The sequence below is a fragment of the Labrus bergylta genome, chromosome 2 (genome assembly GCF_963930695.1).
Source record: "Labrus bergylta chromosome 2, fLabBer1.1, whole genome shotgun sequence".
Lineage (NCBI taxonomy): Eukaryota > Metazoa > Chordata > Actinopteri > Labriformes > Labridae > Labrus > Labrus bergylta.
Window position 1 is genome coordinate 29,817,089 of NC_089196.1, and position 16,391 is coordinate 29,833,479.

The 16,391-nt window shown below is 41.2% G+C and overlaps 1 protein-coding gene across 2 annotated transcripts in view; it reads right to left on the reverse strand.

Moving 5' to 3' along the window:
• Positions 1-16,391, reverse strand: part of LOC109989159 (netrin receptor UNC5C-like) — a 230,594-nt gene that overhangs the window by 31,491 nt on the left and 182,712 nt on the right. Inside the window, exons 8-9 of one of the 2 annotated variants that reach the window (XM_065951374.1) lie at positions 14,971-15,027; positions 977-1,168 (exon numbers count right to left, since the gene is read on the reverse strand). In XM_065951374.1, coding sequence (XP_065807446.1) covers positions 977-1,168; positions 14,971-15,027 — 249 coding nt within the window. The remainder of the gene's footprint in view (positions 1-976; positions 1,169-14,970; positions 15,028-16,391) is intronic. The other variant, XM_029278676.2, reaches the window with a different exon arrangement.

Here is a 16,391-nt window from a genome sequence, read left to right on the forward strand (position 1 = left end):
CAAGTCCAAGTCTGAGTCATCAGTGCAATAGTCGAGTCCGAGTTCTGAACATTGGCTTGAGTCGGACTCAAGTTTGAGTCCTGTACTCAGTTTAACGGCACTGTTTCCAAAGAGGTAAACATTCAGCGAGCTAAGAGGTGGTGTTTGATTCATAAAATATCCAAATGAATCAATTGGGAACCGCTCTAAAAATGGTGACATCATATGCCAAGCCTGAAAGAACGGCAGTAGCAAAACACATAAATCCAAGTTCACCTCCAATAATAAACCCATGAAGGTGTGGTTGCCAATCACCTCAAAAACATAACCCCAAAAGCTGCATCCTCTTGATTTACTTAAGTTTTAATGGACCTCCTCGCTCCCAGACATACATACAGCCTCTCTTAGTGTCTTTTCCATCCACTCCCACTTGTGCAAAGGGGGCTGGAAAGGTAGCGACCATTACTGGTTGGAAAATGTTCAAATTGCGATTGAAGTTAATGGTTGCATTTAGAGAGGGATGTTTTCCTTCCTATTAGAGTAATAATGAGGACTAATAAATCAGTGGTGGTCTCAGTTAAATATCCAGAGTAATGCACAAGACCGAGTAACAAAGTGCTCAATTCCAAGTCAAGAATGAGACCTTGTACTTTTTAAAAAATTTGCATTGCTAATTTTTGTGTTCAGTTATATGTATAAAAAGATCCAACTGTTCCTTGGAAACAAAAATTAGCATGTTTGCTCATTTCTTGTATTCCCCGTAGTCACAGAGTTTAAAACTTTGCTTTTATACTCCTACATCTACTATTTAAAAAAAAACATTTAAGAGCACTTGAAAAAATCCTCCTGTGGTTTTAACTTCTAGAGTGTAAAACTTCTCTTCCAGGCGAGAAGTTTTGAACAAAGAGTCGGAGCAGTCTTTAAAATGAGTATCAGTGCGACTTGAGTTTTCCGGGGGTTTTCTTTCAACCTCTGGATGAAGTGGAACAATCCTTACCCGATCTGGCTGTTTTGATGTTAACAGACTGGAAGCCTCCGTTCAGCGCCGAGGTGTCGATGATGTCTGAGTCGAAGTCGCGGTGCGTCTTGCGGTAGACAAAAAGCGCCACGATGACGGAGATGACGAGGCACATGATCACTGCGATGACGATGCCCACGTAGAGCGCCACGTCGTCTGTGCTTGGAGCAGCTAGAGAGAGAACACAAAGAGGGTGAGATAAAGGTGAATATTAGTCAACATCAAGATCTACTTGAAGAGGAAAGGCAGATAAACAGTGACAAGCAGAGACTGTATAAAGATAGACAGCGCACAACTCGCCTTAAGTGAAGCAAAAATATTAAGAGCTCCTGCTACTGATTGGCTGTAGTATACAGTAGGTGATAAGTCCCGCCTCCTCCATGTTAACAGATGGGTTGAACTTGAAATACAGGAAGTCCGAATGAGCTGATGTGAGAATGCATTCAGAAGAATTCACCTTGAGCATTCAATTTCCAATTTGCCGATATATTCTTCTCTGCTCTTTTATTCTGCGATTCTTTGATTCTGTTGAACTACACATAGCATTAATAAATGCTATGTGTCCCCCCCCCGACTCCAATCTGATAGGGAAAGTCTCCAGCTGTGAGGTGCATGTGTGAACAAATGCCCCCAAATTCTCAAACAACTTTAAGGACTGCATATGTAAAAACAGCTTAAGTAGATGTGTGTTTTGTTTCGTGGAAGTGACATTGTGTCTGTTTGCATATAGAGCTTAGACTTTGGCTCTGAATGCACAATAACTCAGCAGCCGTCACATGGGTATTTTGGCTTCACTTCTGTACAATAGGAGAAGGTTGTGGCGCGTTGTTCATCTTTATACACAGTCTTTTGTTACAGCAATGAGGATTCAGAATGTGGTGGAGAGTAAAGCCACATTTTTCTCTGTTAAACAAGGTGAAATGTGTCGCAGACTTCAGGCTAGCTCTCTATTTCTCTCCTTTATTCTTTAATTGTGTTCAGCCGTTCACTTCTACAGACTCAAAGGACACTCTCTATAGGTTCACTTTCAAACAAAACTTTTCTATCGCCCCCCAGCTTGTGTAACATGATCATGTGTCTAGACGGAGGCAGAGGAAGACAGAGACACATTTCTGCAAGAGAAAAGAGCAGCATCACCTTTTAAAACTTAATAAGGCTGTTAATTATTTCACAAGAGTTCTGTTATCCTTTTTCAATCCAGCTGAGACTTTAATGGCATTTCAGAGAGAGAGCAGCTGGGGGGAATTTCTTGTTCCTGATCCGTGTTTTAAAGCAGAGGAAGGGACGAAGAAATATTTAACCGATGGTTGAGGTGGGTGAAGACAAGTTCAGAGCACAAGGGATGAATGATGGCAATACATGAAGAAAAGGGCAAGCACGCAAGCAGATGAAGACTGAAAAAAATGAGGATAAGAGGAGGGAAGGGGAGAGGAGAGGAGAGGAAAGGAGAGGAGAGGAGAGGAGAGGAGAGGAGAGGAGAGGAGAGGAGAGGAAAAAAACAGAAAAGGAGGAGAGGAGAGGAGAGGAGAGGAGAGGAGAGGAGAGGAGAGGAGAGAAAAAAAACAGAGAAGGAGGAGAGGAGAGGAGAGGAGAGGAGAGGAGAGGAAAAAAAACAGAAAAGGAGGAGAGGAGAGGAGAGGAGAGGAGAGGAGAGGAGAGGAGAGGAGAGGAGAGGAGAGGAAAAAACAGAAAAGGAGGAGAGGAGAGGAGATGAGAGGAGAGGAGAGGAGAGGAGGAAAACAGGGCAGCAGCAGCAAAAGAAGAAGAAATACACTTCAAAACTTCAAAGCAGCCAAACAAACAAACAGTACATATTTCACATGAAAGCGCCTGCGAAACTTTTTCTGAGGAGTCTCACACTTAAGGCGCTGCTCATATAATCATATCCCCTGTAGCGGGTAGGAGGGGATTTGTCTGCGGCTATTAAAAAGAAGAAGACAGAAAAGTATAGGAACACTCCCTTTAATCCACCCTTAAAGTTGAGAGGCTGATAACAGGCTTTTAGCTCCAAACAGCCCGAGTCATTTGCTGAGGGATTCACTGTTGTCACATCAGAACGTGTCCAGGAAGTATGAACGTGATTATGCATGAAAAGAATCCTTTTGATGAGGCACACAAACACTGACGCTCACATTATGCTCAAACATGACACACAACATTTGAAGAGGAGCGGTCACTCCTCTGGGTGTTAGTCACTCATTTACCACAAGAGGGAGCTATGAACCTCTTTAAGGGTCTCTGGGGGGAGCCGAGCCAAAGCATGTCCATCAGAATGAAGTCTGAGATTATGCTGGGAAACAAATGTTCCTGGATATTTTTTTCTACCTTTTTTCTACAGGAACATATTCTCATTGAGATCCAAGATTCTATTTTTCAGGAGAGTCTTACAGAATTTTACAAAGCAGCAGAAAAGTTTCAGATATGGAACAAAGACAGGCAATGAACAAATATGAAAATCAACAAATCAGAAGCGTTAACCAGAGTTAAGTCGAAACTGGGGGGAGTGGGAGGTGCAAAGTCCACAATACACTCAAAAACTTTTAAGTAATTTTTCAAGTGTCAAAAAAATTTAAGAAAATTTTCCATTTTCTTAAATTTTACTTTGAATGTGTTACTTTTTTTCCCTTTTGTCATCACTTTGTTTTTTAAAGGTTTATTTTGGGGGCTTTTTATGCCTTAAGTTTTAGAGATAGGACCGTGGATAGAGTCAGAAATCAGGGAGAGAGAGAGAGAGAGTGGGGGATGACACAGGAAAGCAGCCCCAGGTCCAATTTAAATCCTGGGCTGACCACATTGAGGACTATAGCCTCTTTACATGGAGCGCGCACATTAACTACTAGACCGTCGCCCCGCTGTCATCATGTTTTGAATTGCCTTTTTGCTGAAATGTGCTAAAACGCCTTGCCTTAATTTGAGAGGTTAAACACCAGTCTGATTAAGATAATGAGCCATTGTCATGCACTCAAATCCTCAATAATGATTTGTTAATTCCAGTCTTCAACTTAAATCTTTGTAAATGTCTATCCTTGGGTCTCACCTGCCTATACTGCTGAACTCAAGTTTAACTTTGAATGAGTGAAAATGTCAAGGCCAGTGTGCCACATAACCCTGATCGTGACAGACTGTGACATTCACATAGTTCATATTCACGGCCTCTAATCTGCGCTGGAGATCGTTTGCTCTTTCACAGAGATGCTGGGGAGTCAGTCATGGTTGCTGAGAGAAGTCACGCTGTAAAATGACGTCATGCTCTCATGCTGCACAAACTCATCTTTTATTCATCCATTTTAATGCTCACTGCTGTTAATCATTCATTCGATGATGAATGTTTTTAATGATGACCCTTTTCCATGATGAAGACGAGACACTGACGAGTGAAAATAGATGTTTAATAATGAAAACTCTGACAACAGGTACGTTTTTTTGGTCATTAATGAGACGGGACGGGACTAAAATGTTCATGGTGGGCTGTCAGAAATTCAAAATCTATGATATATCTCCCCACCGTGCATCTTATCTGTCTGTGAAAATACAAGCAAGAGTGTGCTGCCAGGCAGAGAGCGAGAGGAGCGCACAGTGTGGAGTGACACGAGAGAGCACGAGCCAACAAGATAACTTTAGGTTACTTTTGTAACCCCGGTTCTCTGAGGAGCATGAGTGCGCTGTCTCTGAGCTAACGATAGCCTGGCCAAGCAGTGAGTGACTAAAGTTTGTCCGGATGATAGTATTAATAACCCTAAAAGGCTTCCCTTTACACAGATGATGAGATCTATTTCTAAAGGTGATGAGATGTGCGGACATTTGCCCACTGAATGCACATTGGAGCTGTTTAATATGAGACGGCACCAGTCTGTTAACGGAGACTTCAGTCTGCAGTGTTGTTCATGCACTTCACTGATTAACTGAATTACAGATGATGCAATGAAGTCTTCTTTTACCCTCCCAGTTCTCTTTCTCAGAAGTTGTAATGAAGGTATCAGAAGAAAAAAAAACAACTGAAACTACAACTTTTAGAGAAGCATGTAGCTCTGCTGCTCTGTCTGACAGGGTGACCAATCAGCTTTAATTTCATAGAAACTACGGAGCCCCTGAAGTCCCAAGAAGTAAAAAAAAAAAAAGATCTTGTGCGCACACATTTTTTTTTGCCTCAATGTGTGTGCAAGGACAGAAAAGCTCCGACATGCTACGAGTTGTGTCACTCTTTAGGAAGTGTTGTAAAGAAAGTTACACACTGCTGTCACAGACATTGTGAACTTCATTTTACGTGTCCTAATCAAAGGGGTAAACATAAAGTCAAATGTTTTTGAAAAGCTGATATTAGAGCTTGCTGCAGCACTCCTTCTTTCTGCACATATCTGCTCTTTAATAAATAAACATTGTGACACCACAGGGGGTCTGCTATAGCAACTCAAATCTCTGCTCATGGGATTCACCTCAAACTTAAGAGACCACCTTCAATCCTCCAAGGTTGAACCCCCTTTGTCTCCAACATCTCCTTTTTGATGATGTATAACACGATTGCCGTTAAATCCCAAATGTCCCGACTTCACTGCAGCACAGAGTTGCCCTGTTATCAAGGTCCTTGCTCTTGCCAGGGGGGGAGGGGGAACAGAATTGGATAATCCTCTTTAATACCAACTCTCTGATCTTAATTATGATCATCACCATCGCCCTCATCTATTTAGGGGAATCTTTATCTTGTTTCTTCTTTGATTTGAAGGTCTTAAACTTCAGAAAAGGGTCGTGCATATAAAAAAAAAAAAATAAAAAAAACACTTCTAAACTTGCTTTTTATTCTAAAGTTATTCTTCTTTAGTACGTTTTGGGACACTTTGGGATACGTTAACTAGGCTACTGTTCTGGATATAGAAGTGTAAGTGTGTACCGGTGGGTTTAAAAGTCCTCACTTCACCGTCTATCAGTTTATATATCCCATCTCTCTCACATCTCCTTCTCCCTCCATAACTCAAACCTGCTCTGTCTCCATCTGTTTGATTTACAGATGAATGAAACATCATGTCCCATTAGAGCCTCTACCTGCCTGAGTAACCTACATAAAACTGCAGGATACCAAATGTTTGCTTTCTTATTTTAATCCACACCTTTTTTTTACAATTATCTTTTTTTTTCTGTCCTGGATTTCCTTTTCACCTTCCTAAAACATTAAGACTGGCATTTTAATCCTTCTTCCAAAGACGAGTGTCTTGGTCTTTTTCTGTCTTTTTTTCAGGATTCACCATCATCTGTTATCACTTTTACTATAAGGGTACAATTAGTGTTCTACTTTGTGCAAAGAATAAGGTTGACAGAATTTCAATACTTTGATTATTTTTGAAACCACGTCGTTTTGAAACAATACAATCTCTGATGCAGGATTTTGCACTTCCGCCTTGGCTTCATTTTTCAAGACCAGAGGTTGCCCGTTTGGTTTTAATGTTTGATTGTATCCAAAAAGAGCCGCAGTGTTCAAAACCTTCAAATTCATCATTATTCAATATGAGCATTTGCAATAAATGAACACATCACACGCTGGGGATCAATAAAGTTTTCTAATCTAATCTAAAGACTGAATTTTTCCAGTTATCCAGATGAACAGGTGAATCTCTTTAATAGAAACATGCAACACTCTCTCACTTTGAATTATTTTATTTAACCTATTGGATGGAGGCCTGGTTGTAACGACCATGCCTTCACACCTTTTTGAAGCAGTCAGATGCTCGCTAGCTTCCCTCATATTAATTGGTTGTTCGATATATTATGGATTCGGGAGAGAAGTATTGTGTCACACATGCATCTGTACAGGAGATACAGACTAAAACTGTGTTATATGCACTTCTAAATTTGTGTTCATTTATCGCATTTCACATCGTTATCGCACTTTTGAACAATGTTATCCCACGCTGCATATATTTCTCATATCGTGCAGACCGAGTGTGCGGGATTTATGCTGCCATGGGTACTTTATTTTTGTTGTCGTGGTAACAGATATCAATATAATTAGATTTTTACTTGAATTGTATCAAAGTTAAAATTCTGGTATCCTAACACTTAAAGGCTTTATATGTGATTTTTTGATCCAGCAGATGTCGCCCTTGAGCACCAGCATGAAACCAAAACAACTCGCGCTGCATTGTTGTGTTAGCATGCTAATGCTAGTGATCTTTATTATGCTGGTATCTTCACACTGCATGTAAATTTACCTGAAATGAGCGTGATCTAGAAACACAGTTAAGCAGTGAGTACAGTATGTTATTCTTCTTTTCTCTAGTCCCTCAATTAAACAACTTTTATACACGAGGGGAGGAGTCAGCCGGCCGTCCGGGCGATGTAAACAAAGTGAAGATAGGACTCTGAAAACTCTGAAAACATCACAGACAGTGGGACTCGGGTGTTACACCCATTGTAGACAGTCATGACTCACAGAGTTATTTTCAGAGGATAGTCTTGATTTATATTATATTTAAGTGTGAAAAATCACATATAAAGACTTTAAAGAAGAGTCACAATGTTGCACAATCCATGACAGACCTCCATTTTCTTTAACTTGTATTCATATATGGACAGACTTTTAACCTTCTTATTTAGCCTTGTATTCGTCTCTTTACTTATATTATGTTTATATTCAATGTTTCACTCTTTGTACATTGAGAGCACAGTTGACCGAAGACAAATTCCTTGTGTGTGTAAGCATACAGCCAATAAAGCTGATCCGGATTCTTCTTAGAGTTAAACGCTGCAGACAAAAAGCACTCTGATGAACTGACATGTCTGAGATCATTCTTCAAAATAAGTTCATTATCTCGCCTAAAAGCTCGATGTCATGTTCAAATTGAAGGACAATGCCACAGACTAGAGTAGTTTCTCCTCAACATTGAAGTCCCCGGTGTGTGCTTGTCTCATTTTTTTCATTTCATTCAGCTTCTTTTTATGAAAACAAAAGTTGTGCTTTGGCTTTCAGTTTCTTGATGTTCTTTCATCCTCTGACAGCCTTGCATAACAAGTCATTTTCCATGACAAGACGGGGGCTGAGAAGGGGACTGAACGTGGGTGAGCACTTCTGACCGAGCCCAGATGAATGAATAATGTGTTTGGACCTCTGAGTGTATCTAAGCGTGGCCCGAGGCTGTGTGCTCTGTGAAGCCGGAATGACAAAATGTGCCGTGATAGACCGGGAGGAAGGAGCCCGGGCTGACTTAAGTAAAGATAGATACACACCTATGTTCATTTCTAGGAGCACTCATGCGAGCTTTAACACTCATGGGCAGACATGAGCTCACATCCATATTCACTTTTATCCACAAGTCAACTATATCCTCCCACCCGATGTATTCACCCCTCTGTACCTGACAGCCAGTTTCATGTCCGAGTCGCTCACCCGCGAGACCGGCTAAATTGGATTTAGATTAAAAAATATCTGCCTTTCGGTGCTCACGCCAGGAAGTAACTGAACACATGTGTGGTGTTCCTTCAAGTATGTTCTGACAGTTCTCTATAGGAGGGAGAGTGTTCTGTGCTTTAAGGTCACATCACTATAACACACATATTAACAAAGACATGCAAGAAGAGAAAGTAACCTGTGTGCAGACGCTTCATGAGAGAGGATGCTGTGAGTGACTGTATCGACCTATCAGAGGTCAATCGAGACAATATGAAGAGCGTATGTGTGTGTGTGTGTGTGTGTGTGTGTGTGTGTGTGTGTGTGTGTGTGTGTGTGTGTGTGTGTGTGTGTGTTGGTAACAGATGGCACTTTGATGAACATCCTCTCTCTCCCATAGGGAACTGTCGATCATAATCCTGCAGCGGCTCAGGTGAGATTCATTAAGGGATAATAATGTACGGTGAGTGGGATGCAATAGCAGATTGTAAACCCTGACGGGAGGAGCAGGAAACCCCGATGCAAAGCTAGACACTTTCGTTTATCGCTATTATTATCTGTATGCTTTTTACTCAACTTTTCCATGTTTCCACCAAGCCGCAATCTATCCTAAATATTGGTACAGACGCTGGTAAAAACACATGGTGGGTCCACGTTTGCTGCCAACATAAGACGTGTGTTTACTGTAGAAGCAGTAAAAGCTTGACAAAAGCAAGGAACAGAGAGTGAATTCACAGGACGGTGCAAATCATTGTAGTGGGTTTGGGATCTGGAGAGTAGGTGTGGAATATGAAAAAGCACAGCTTGCTAATTGCTCCAATTTCGCTTGGCAAGCTGAAGCCAAAACGTAAATGCACAAAACTGTAGTTCCACGAGTGTCCACTTGAGGCTGGCTGCAAGAGCCCTGGAAGTGTCATAATCAGCCTAATTAAAGTGCAGAAATAAACGCCTGGTTCAAAAAACACGTTTGATCTAAAAGTAAGTTGGAAATACAATTTCCAATATGGTGACCTCCATCTTTGGGCTTCATAATGCCTCTTAAGAAACCAATGGATGTCATCACTAAGGCAACTTCCATGTCTTCTACATTTTCCTCACATAGAGCGCCTTCCATAAGTAATCACCTTCTTGGATTATCTCATATTTTAGAGTCAAAATAGAGACAACCTTGAGTTCAAATGGATTTATTTGAGCTTTTTACTGCTGGATAAACAGACTAAATAAATGGGAAAAGCAGACATTTGTTGGATGCAGAAGTTAACCGGCTGGCAGCAGGTTTCACCTGATCTTATTTTAGGGTCTCATGGTCAAAGTTAAGACCACTAAGATGAATTTTATATATTCTTTAAGACATTTTTGTGCCATGTTCTGCCTTAACTGATTGGACCGTAAAAAACAAGAAACTCTGGTTGGATAGAGTGGGGGAAGACATGCAGAAAATGTTGAACCCAGGACGGCTGTGAGAACTGTAGCCTCAACACAATCTCACAGCTGAGCCACACCAGTGCACCTCATGATTTTAAATACCATGTTATACCCCCCACCCCCTTTAAAATCATGGACTATTTTGTGTCTTCTGCATGGTTACAGAATATTTCCTACCATTAAAATCCATTTAGCTTTGCGACCATAAATTGACAATTTACGGAAAAGTTCTAGCGGGTAGAAACTGTGTTCTTATTTTTTGTTGTGGTACCATGTTTCCTTGACTTCATGGCAAGAGCTGACTGCAATTCGTCAGAGTTTTGCAGAACATTATTACCCTCCACCCCTCAGGGTAAGATTGAACATTGTGTTTGTGTTTGAACCTCAAAGCCAAACGTTTTTTTTTTTCTGTTGCTGCACCAAATTTATTCTGCCAGTGTGCCCTGTGCACACGCCAAATCCAGTGTATTTGGAGACTATACACTCTAAATGAGTGAGTTAGCTGGTTTGATGCTGTGCCTCACTGTGTCCAATCATAATGGGCATTGTTATTGGCAGAACTTTACTTATCAGTAAAAATGAAAGAGGAACTCTGGGAATTTGGTCACTTAGAGTCTGTAACTATGTGGATGCCAATGTGTAGCCCAATAATCATTGTGGGATCTAAAAAAATTGCAGATTTAAACACACACACACGCATGAGCTAGCAGAACAGAAGCAGGGGCTCAGCCTCCGTCAGCACTGGATCGCTGTCGATCGATTGGCCCGAGCTTTGTGTCACTCTCAGTTTCCGTCCAATCTGCCACGGAGAGGATTCAAAGAAGGGGGGAAAACAAGGATAGCTCAGCTTAGCTCGTCTCTATCTCCCCTGTGATCTGAATCCAAAGCAGAGCTGTGGACAATCACTACTTGAAGCTCATTCAACTGCCTTTTTGATCTCGCTTGGCACGAACATGCAAACACCCTCCGTTACTGCTCTCCTGGCAGACGCAGCGGCTCTAAATAACTGGCAGGGATGTGATGGATGGATGGATGAGAGTGAGTCGGAAAGTGAAAGTGAGCAGTCATTTGTAAGTGTGTCTATCCTGATTTTCTCGAGTGGGGATGGAAAAAAAAATCAAAAAATATCAGCAACTGAGACGCTTAAGAATCACAAACGCCCAGATGGTGCATCTCTATAACAATAAAAGCGTTTCATATAAAGTCATTAGATCCCATGCCTTATAACAAACCTTTAAAAACTCTTACTTTTAATGAATGAACTGAAAACAAGGTGCTCAATTCGACCTGTTGTAGCCACCTGAGGGGAACATTTTGACCTGTTTCTGTGTTTGCTGGCCACACGTGAATCAGACAGAAACTCTGGCAGGAGCTATCTCTCTCCTCCACACAACGCCACAGCTCAGTTACCTCGCACCTCTCTCATCGCCTCAAGCTCAGCTGGTCTGCAAACAACACAAACAGCCATGCAGCGCTCTCTAAACAGAAACAGGGACGCTAACAAACGAGGGATGCTCAACAAAGTAACGGTACTATTTGTCATTTCAGTTGCTTTTAAGGCTTTTTTCAATCTGTTACCACGGATTGAGGCTATGGTCCTCCAAGCGGGCGGCCCAGGTTCGAATCCCACCTCTGGCTCCTTTCCCGCATGTCATACCCCACTCTTTTTCCCTGATTTCCAACTCTATCCACTGTCCTATCTCTCCATTAAAGGCACAAAAAGCCCAAAAATAAATCTTTAAAAAAACAAAACAAAAAAAAAAACAATCTGAACAGACAGTGAAGTCAAACTCCCTCTGGATTTGTTGTTTTCCGCTTTGTGTTCACACTGATTGGATGCCGCTTTGTTTCAGTTTTTTTATGTTTTGCTCAGAAGCTCAAACATGTTTCGTACATGTTTTTTGTTCAGATGTGAATGCCTCCCTCTCTAGCTGTCAGTGCTGCCACCACATGGGGGACTCGAGATGGCTCCGCCCACTCAGAGCGCTGTATCTATGGGAGCTTAATACCGAGTGCAATAGACTGTTTTTAAAAATATCCAGATTGACAACCTGTGTAATGAGCAACGACTGTCTCCATCTCACGTCTCTTGTTCTGTGTCTGGATCGAGTCGCAGCACGCCAGGATGCTGAAACTGCGACGGCAGACCCTAAACGAGAGTCATTAGAACACATCACAAACGCTCATGGATGGCTTTGAAGATGAAAAAGAGGAGCTCCGAGAACGACAGACTAAAGTAAAAAAAAGTGTGGTGATAATAAATGGCAAAGGTCCTTTTCACTGCCTGCACCTCTCAATTTCTGTCATCCTCGCAGTTTAAAGAGATTCTGGCTCATTATGTCACTCTGAGGAACCGAGGTGGATGGAAAGAGAGAGAATATGAGAGAAGACGGAAAGAGAAGAAGAAAGGGGGATAGCTTAACATTTTTTCCCACAGCTTATTATCATATCTCGCCCTTTTTTAGCACTCATTAAGCAGCTTTCATAGCTCCCAAAGAAGTAGCGCCCTTGCTAGGTGATCTTGTACCTTCCTTTTAATAATGTTCCTCCTGTACAAAGGATGTATTATAGCTAAGGGCTAATAAGACGTATCTATCATTCACTTTGAAGACGTGGAATCAGTACTACACTACAACAGTATTACATTTTCACCCATTGTGGTCGCTCATCATTAGTTGGACCTCGCTCCGCTGAGTTCTGAGCGAGCCAATACGCTTGTAAACACAAAGCAAGTGTTGCAAACTCAAGGCAAATTGCCCACTTTGGCAATGATCCAGGGGCTGGCTTGGCTATTCTCCAAAATGACCGCAGCTGCAACAAACTCACAAATTGTGAATCCAGTAAAAACCGGTGCTGGATCGATCAGCTGCTATCAGGCAGGAAGACGGAACGAATCAGGCTAATTAAAGGGATCTGTCACCGCTCACTGTGCTGCATTCACTGTCGGGACACCGCCGTGGCCTCCTGCACCACATGATGGACGTTTCAAATGGGGTTTAGTAGACCTTGACGAAGTACAATAACAATATGAAGGTCTTACAAAAAATATAGTATTTCATAACGGAAAGGTTAATTATGCTTTTTTGGCACCACCTGTAAAGGCAAGTTAATGATATTTCAGTTTCTTTAAAGCTCTTGTGAGGAGTTTGAGCTGGTTATATAAGAGTAAGAATATAACACAATTGGGGACGGCTGTGGCTCAGTTGGTAGGTCTTGTGGCAATTAAAATATAAAATTTGGAGTGCTGTCCTTATCGTTTTTCTTATTCAAATATGTTTTGGGATTCAGCACCAAGTCGTTTTTGTTGAAAGTGAGTTGAGCGTGTTTTTTTGTCTATAATTGGTAGTTACTCAACCGGAAGGTCGAGGGTTGGCTCTTCAGCTCCTGCAGCCACATGTATGATGAGTCCTCGGGCAAGACACTTAACTCCCGACGGTGTGTGAATGTGGATGAATGGGATTGAGTAATACTGATGGTCAGTTTACATAGCAACCTCTGCCATAAGTGTGTGAATGTGGTGCAAATGGGTAGATGTGACCTGAGGTGTAAAAGCCCTTTGAAAAGCGAAGTACAAGCTCAAGTCCATTTTCCATTTAAGTCCAATACCTATGCCACTTTTTCTTAAAAGTGAACAAAACCATGAGCTTAAAGATTGTCTATTTTGATTTAGTTATTCTTAATGTCTGAAACATCTGCTAGGGGGTAGGGGTCAAATAAATGTTTTGATAATTGCTATATAAATAAAGTTTGTTGTTATTATTATAAAGCCAATAATACACAATACACAATTTTTTTTAAATATTCCATGGGTCACAATGAGTGAGAATGAGATTTGTTTTTGTCAGAAAACATTCCTTACAAATGCATAGGACAAAGTCAGCTCAGAGAGAAGATGTATCGCTCGTCCACAGGGGGCGCCAAAAACAACAAAAACTGAAAGTTCCTCATAGGAGCTTTAAGCTAGGGCCCGACCGATATCAGATTTTTTGGGGCCGGTATGGATATCGATTTTGGAGAGAAAACAATCTCAGCCGATATCTTTCTTAGATCTATGTTCAATCTGTACAGATAGATATATATGGATATACACATTTAATGCGTTGATCTCTTATCAAACAGTTGTGGAAAGTATAAATATAATGAAGACAAGATGGTCACTCAACTGGAAAGTTACTGTGCAGGTTTGTATGTGCGTCACCACTTTACACTCTGGAGAGTGATAAGGCTTGTTGAAATCTGTATAGCGCACTCTACTGGTGAAAGAGAACCGCTAGTGAAATACAAAAAAACTCCAAATTTGAGTAATATCAGGGCATATCTGTGATAAAATTATATCACTGGATATGCTAATATCGGCCAATACTATCGGCTGGCTGATAAATCGGTCGAGATCTACTTTAAACGATGTGATGGCTACTGAATTATTGATTAGAGAGACAATGTATAGATGTAGTCAATGTTAAACTTTACATAAGGAGAGTTTGTTTGAAAGACAGATTTTGGATTCTTCTGAGGTTGTCAACATTTCCCATACATTGGTTACATTATGTTTTATTACCATATGTGTCTGAACAAAACTATCTCTGTCATCTTATTGATAGTGTCAAAAAGCACCAAAGTTTTAAACTACAGAGCGAAAGAGAGAAAGAGAGAGAGAGAGAACACTTTGTGCAATTTAGACAAGTTCTCCAAATTCAAAACTTTGGTATCGTGACAACCCGGGTTCCTTCTGTCAGCTGTCATTATATGGATTACGCAACAATCGGTAAAGATAGATTTACAGGAACTTCCCTTAAATCATTCAGTAAGATCATTACGCCTTGTAATCTCGTTTTTCCATCAAGCAGGCTGAAGTGTAAATGATTTATCTGTCAGGACTTCCTTCCTCTAAAAGCAGAGAGAAGTTTTAGAAGTAGTTAAGGATCTATTTGAAGTTTTTTTGTTTGATTGGCACAACAAAAAAGATGGAACATGAAGGGAACAGATCATAAGACAGGAGCAAAGGAAAACTTCATTCAAGTAAGTCAGAACGACATGAAACAATAAAACACAAAGTAGGAGCCAAATGTCAACGCTCAATCAAAGAGAGAAGACCTGAGATGAGATGAGAGTTAAGACAGAAAAGGGAAGATAAAAAAATGGATGATGAGAAAACATAAAAACAGCAACTTACATGGGATTCCCAAATCACTCTTTTCTTTGGGCTCAGTGGACTTCTGAAAAAATGAACCTTGGGACGGGGAAAAAGAAGAGGGGGGATGGTGGAAATGGATGGAGGGAGGGAGAGGAACACAACAATGAAAATCAAACAAACAAGTCAAATAAAATGGGGCAAACATGACAGGACACAGACTCAAAAGAAAAGCCTTCACATGCAAAACGTGTGCTTCTTTCTGTCTTATATTCTTGCTTTAATGCTATCCCACGTCTAGGCGTACAACTTATTATCAGGAGGATCTTGTTCTAATTTTAACCCCATTATAAGGTAAAAAAAAAAAGAAGCATTTTCCTGCAGACACTTGGATGCTGTGTCATGCTGAGTGGTCCACTTAGCGGTGGCAGACAGAAGGTCTCTGACACAGATGAAATGCTGATGTACTGATGTATAATTGAAGTGCTGGTGTATAATTGATAAAGGCAACACAGCAACATGGCGCGCTTAAAAGCTTCTTGCCAAACCAGCTGGACGTACAAGACACTGATTTAGCAGCAAAGGGCAAAAAAAAAACTGACAAGGTTAACTGGGGTGATGTGCAAAAAGTAAACATACATAAAGAAGCACTGCAGGGGCGGGATGGGGGGGCACGATGCAGAGTGAGCTCGGCTACAAGGTTATTACAGTGAAGCATGAATGAATGAGCCTGCAGATGTGTTTTCTTGTAATAAATCACTTTGATAATTTCTGCACTTAAAGGTACACTAAATCTAAGTAAATAAAAAATGGAATAAATCTATACATATTTTTTGTTGAGTACTATTTCCAACACTTATTAAAGCCAGAGAGTCCTTCATTTGATAGTTGTAACTGGACGTGTCTTCCATGACAGATCCGCCATGAAACACTGGGAATCATGGGAGTGGTTCTCTCTGCTATTACTCCACCATCATCCCCCGTTGAGAATATGTTTACTGACGATGTATCCAATTATACACAACGTGTTTATCGTTGCCATGGAAGACAGCGGATGTAACGTCAAAGAACGTTGCCCAAGGTAGCTCCCAGTGGCAGTTCCCGCTTCCTTATGCAGCGTTCTTTAACGTTGCCATGGAAACAGTGGATGTTACGTCAAACGATGAAGTCGAGGCTGGCGGGGAATCATGGGAGCGGTTCTCTCTGCTATACTCCACCCCTATCCCCGTTGAGAATGTGTATCCAATTATACACGACATGTTTAACGTTGCCATGGAAACACTGGCTGTTACGTCAAAGAACGCTGCATAAGGAAACTGCCACTGAAAGCTGTGGCTGTTCTTTGAGGTAAAATCCGCTGTTTTCCATGGCAACAATACCATGTTGGGTATAATTGGATACCTCGTCAGTAAACACATTCTCAACGGGGATGATGGTGGAGTATAGCAGAGAGAACCACTCCC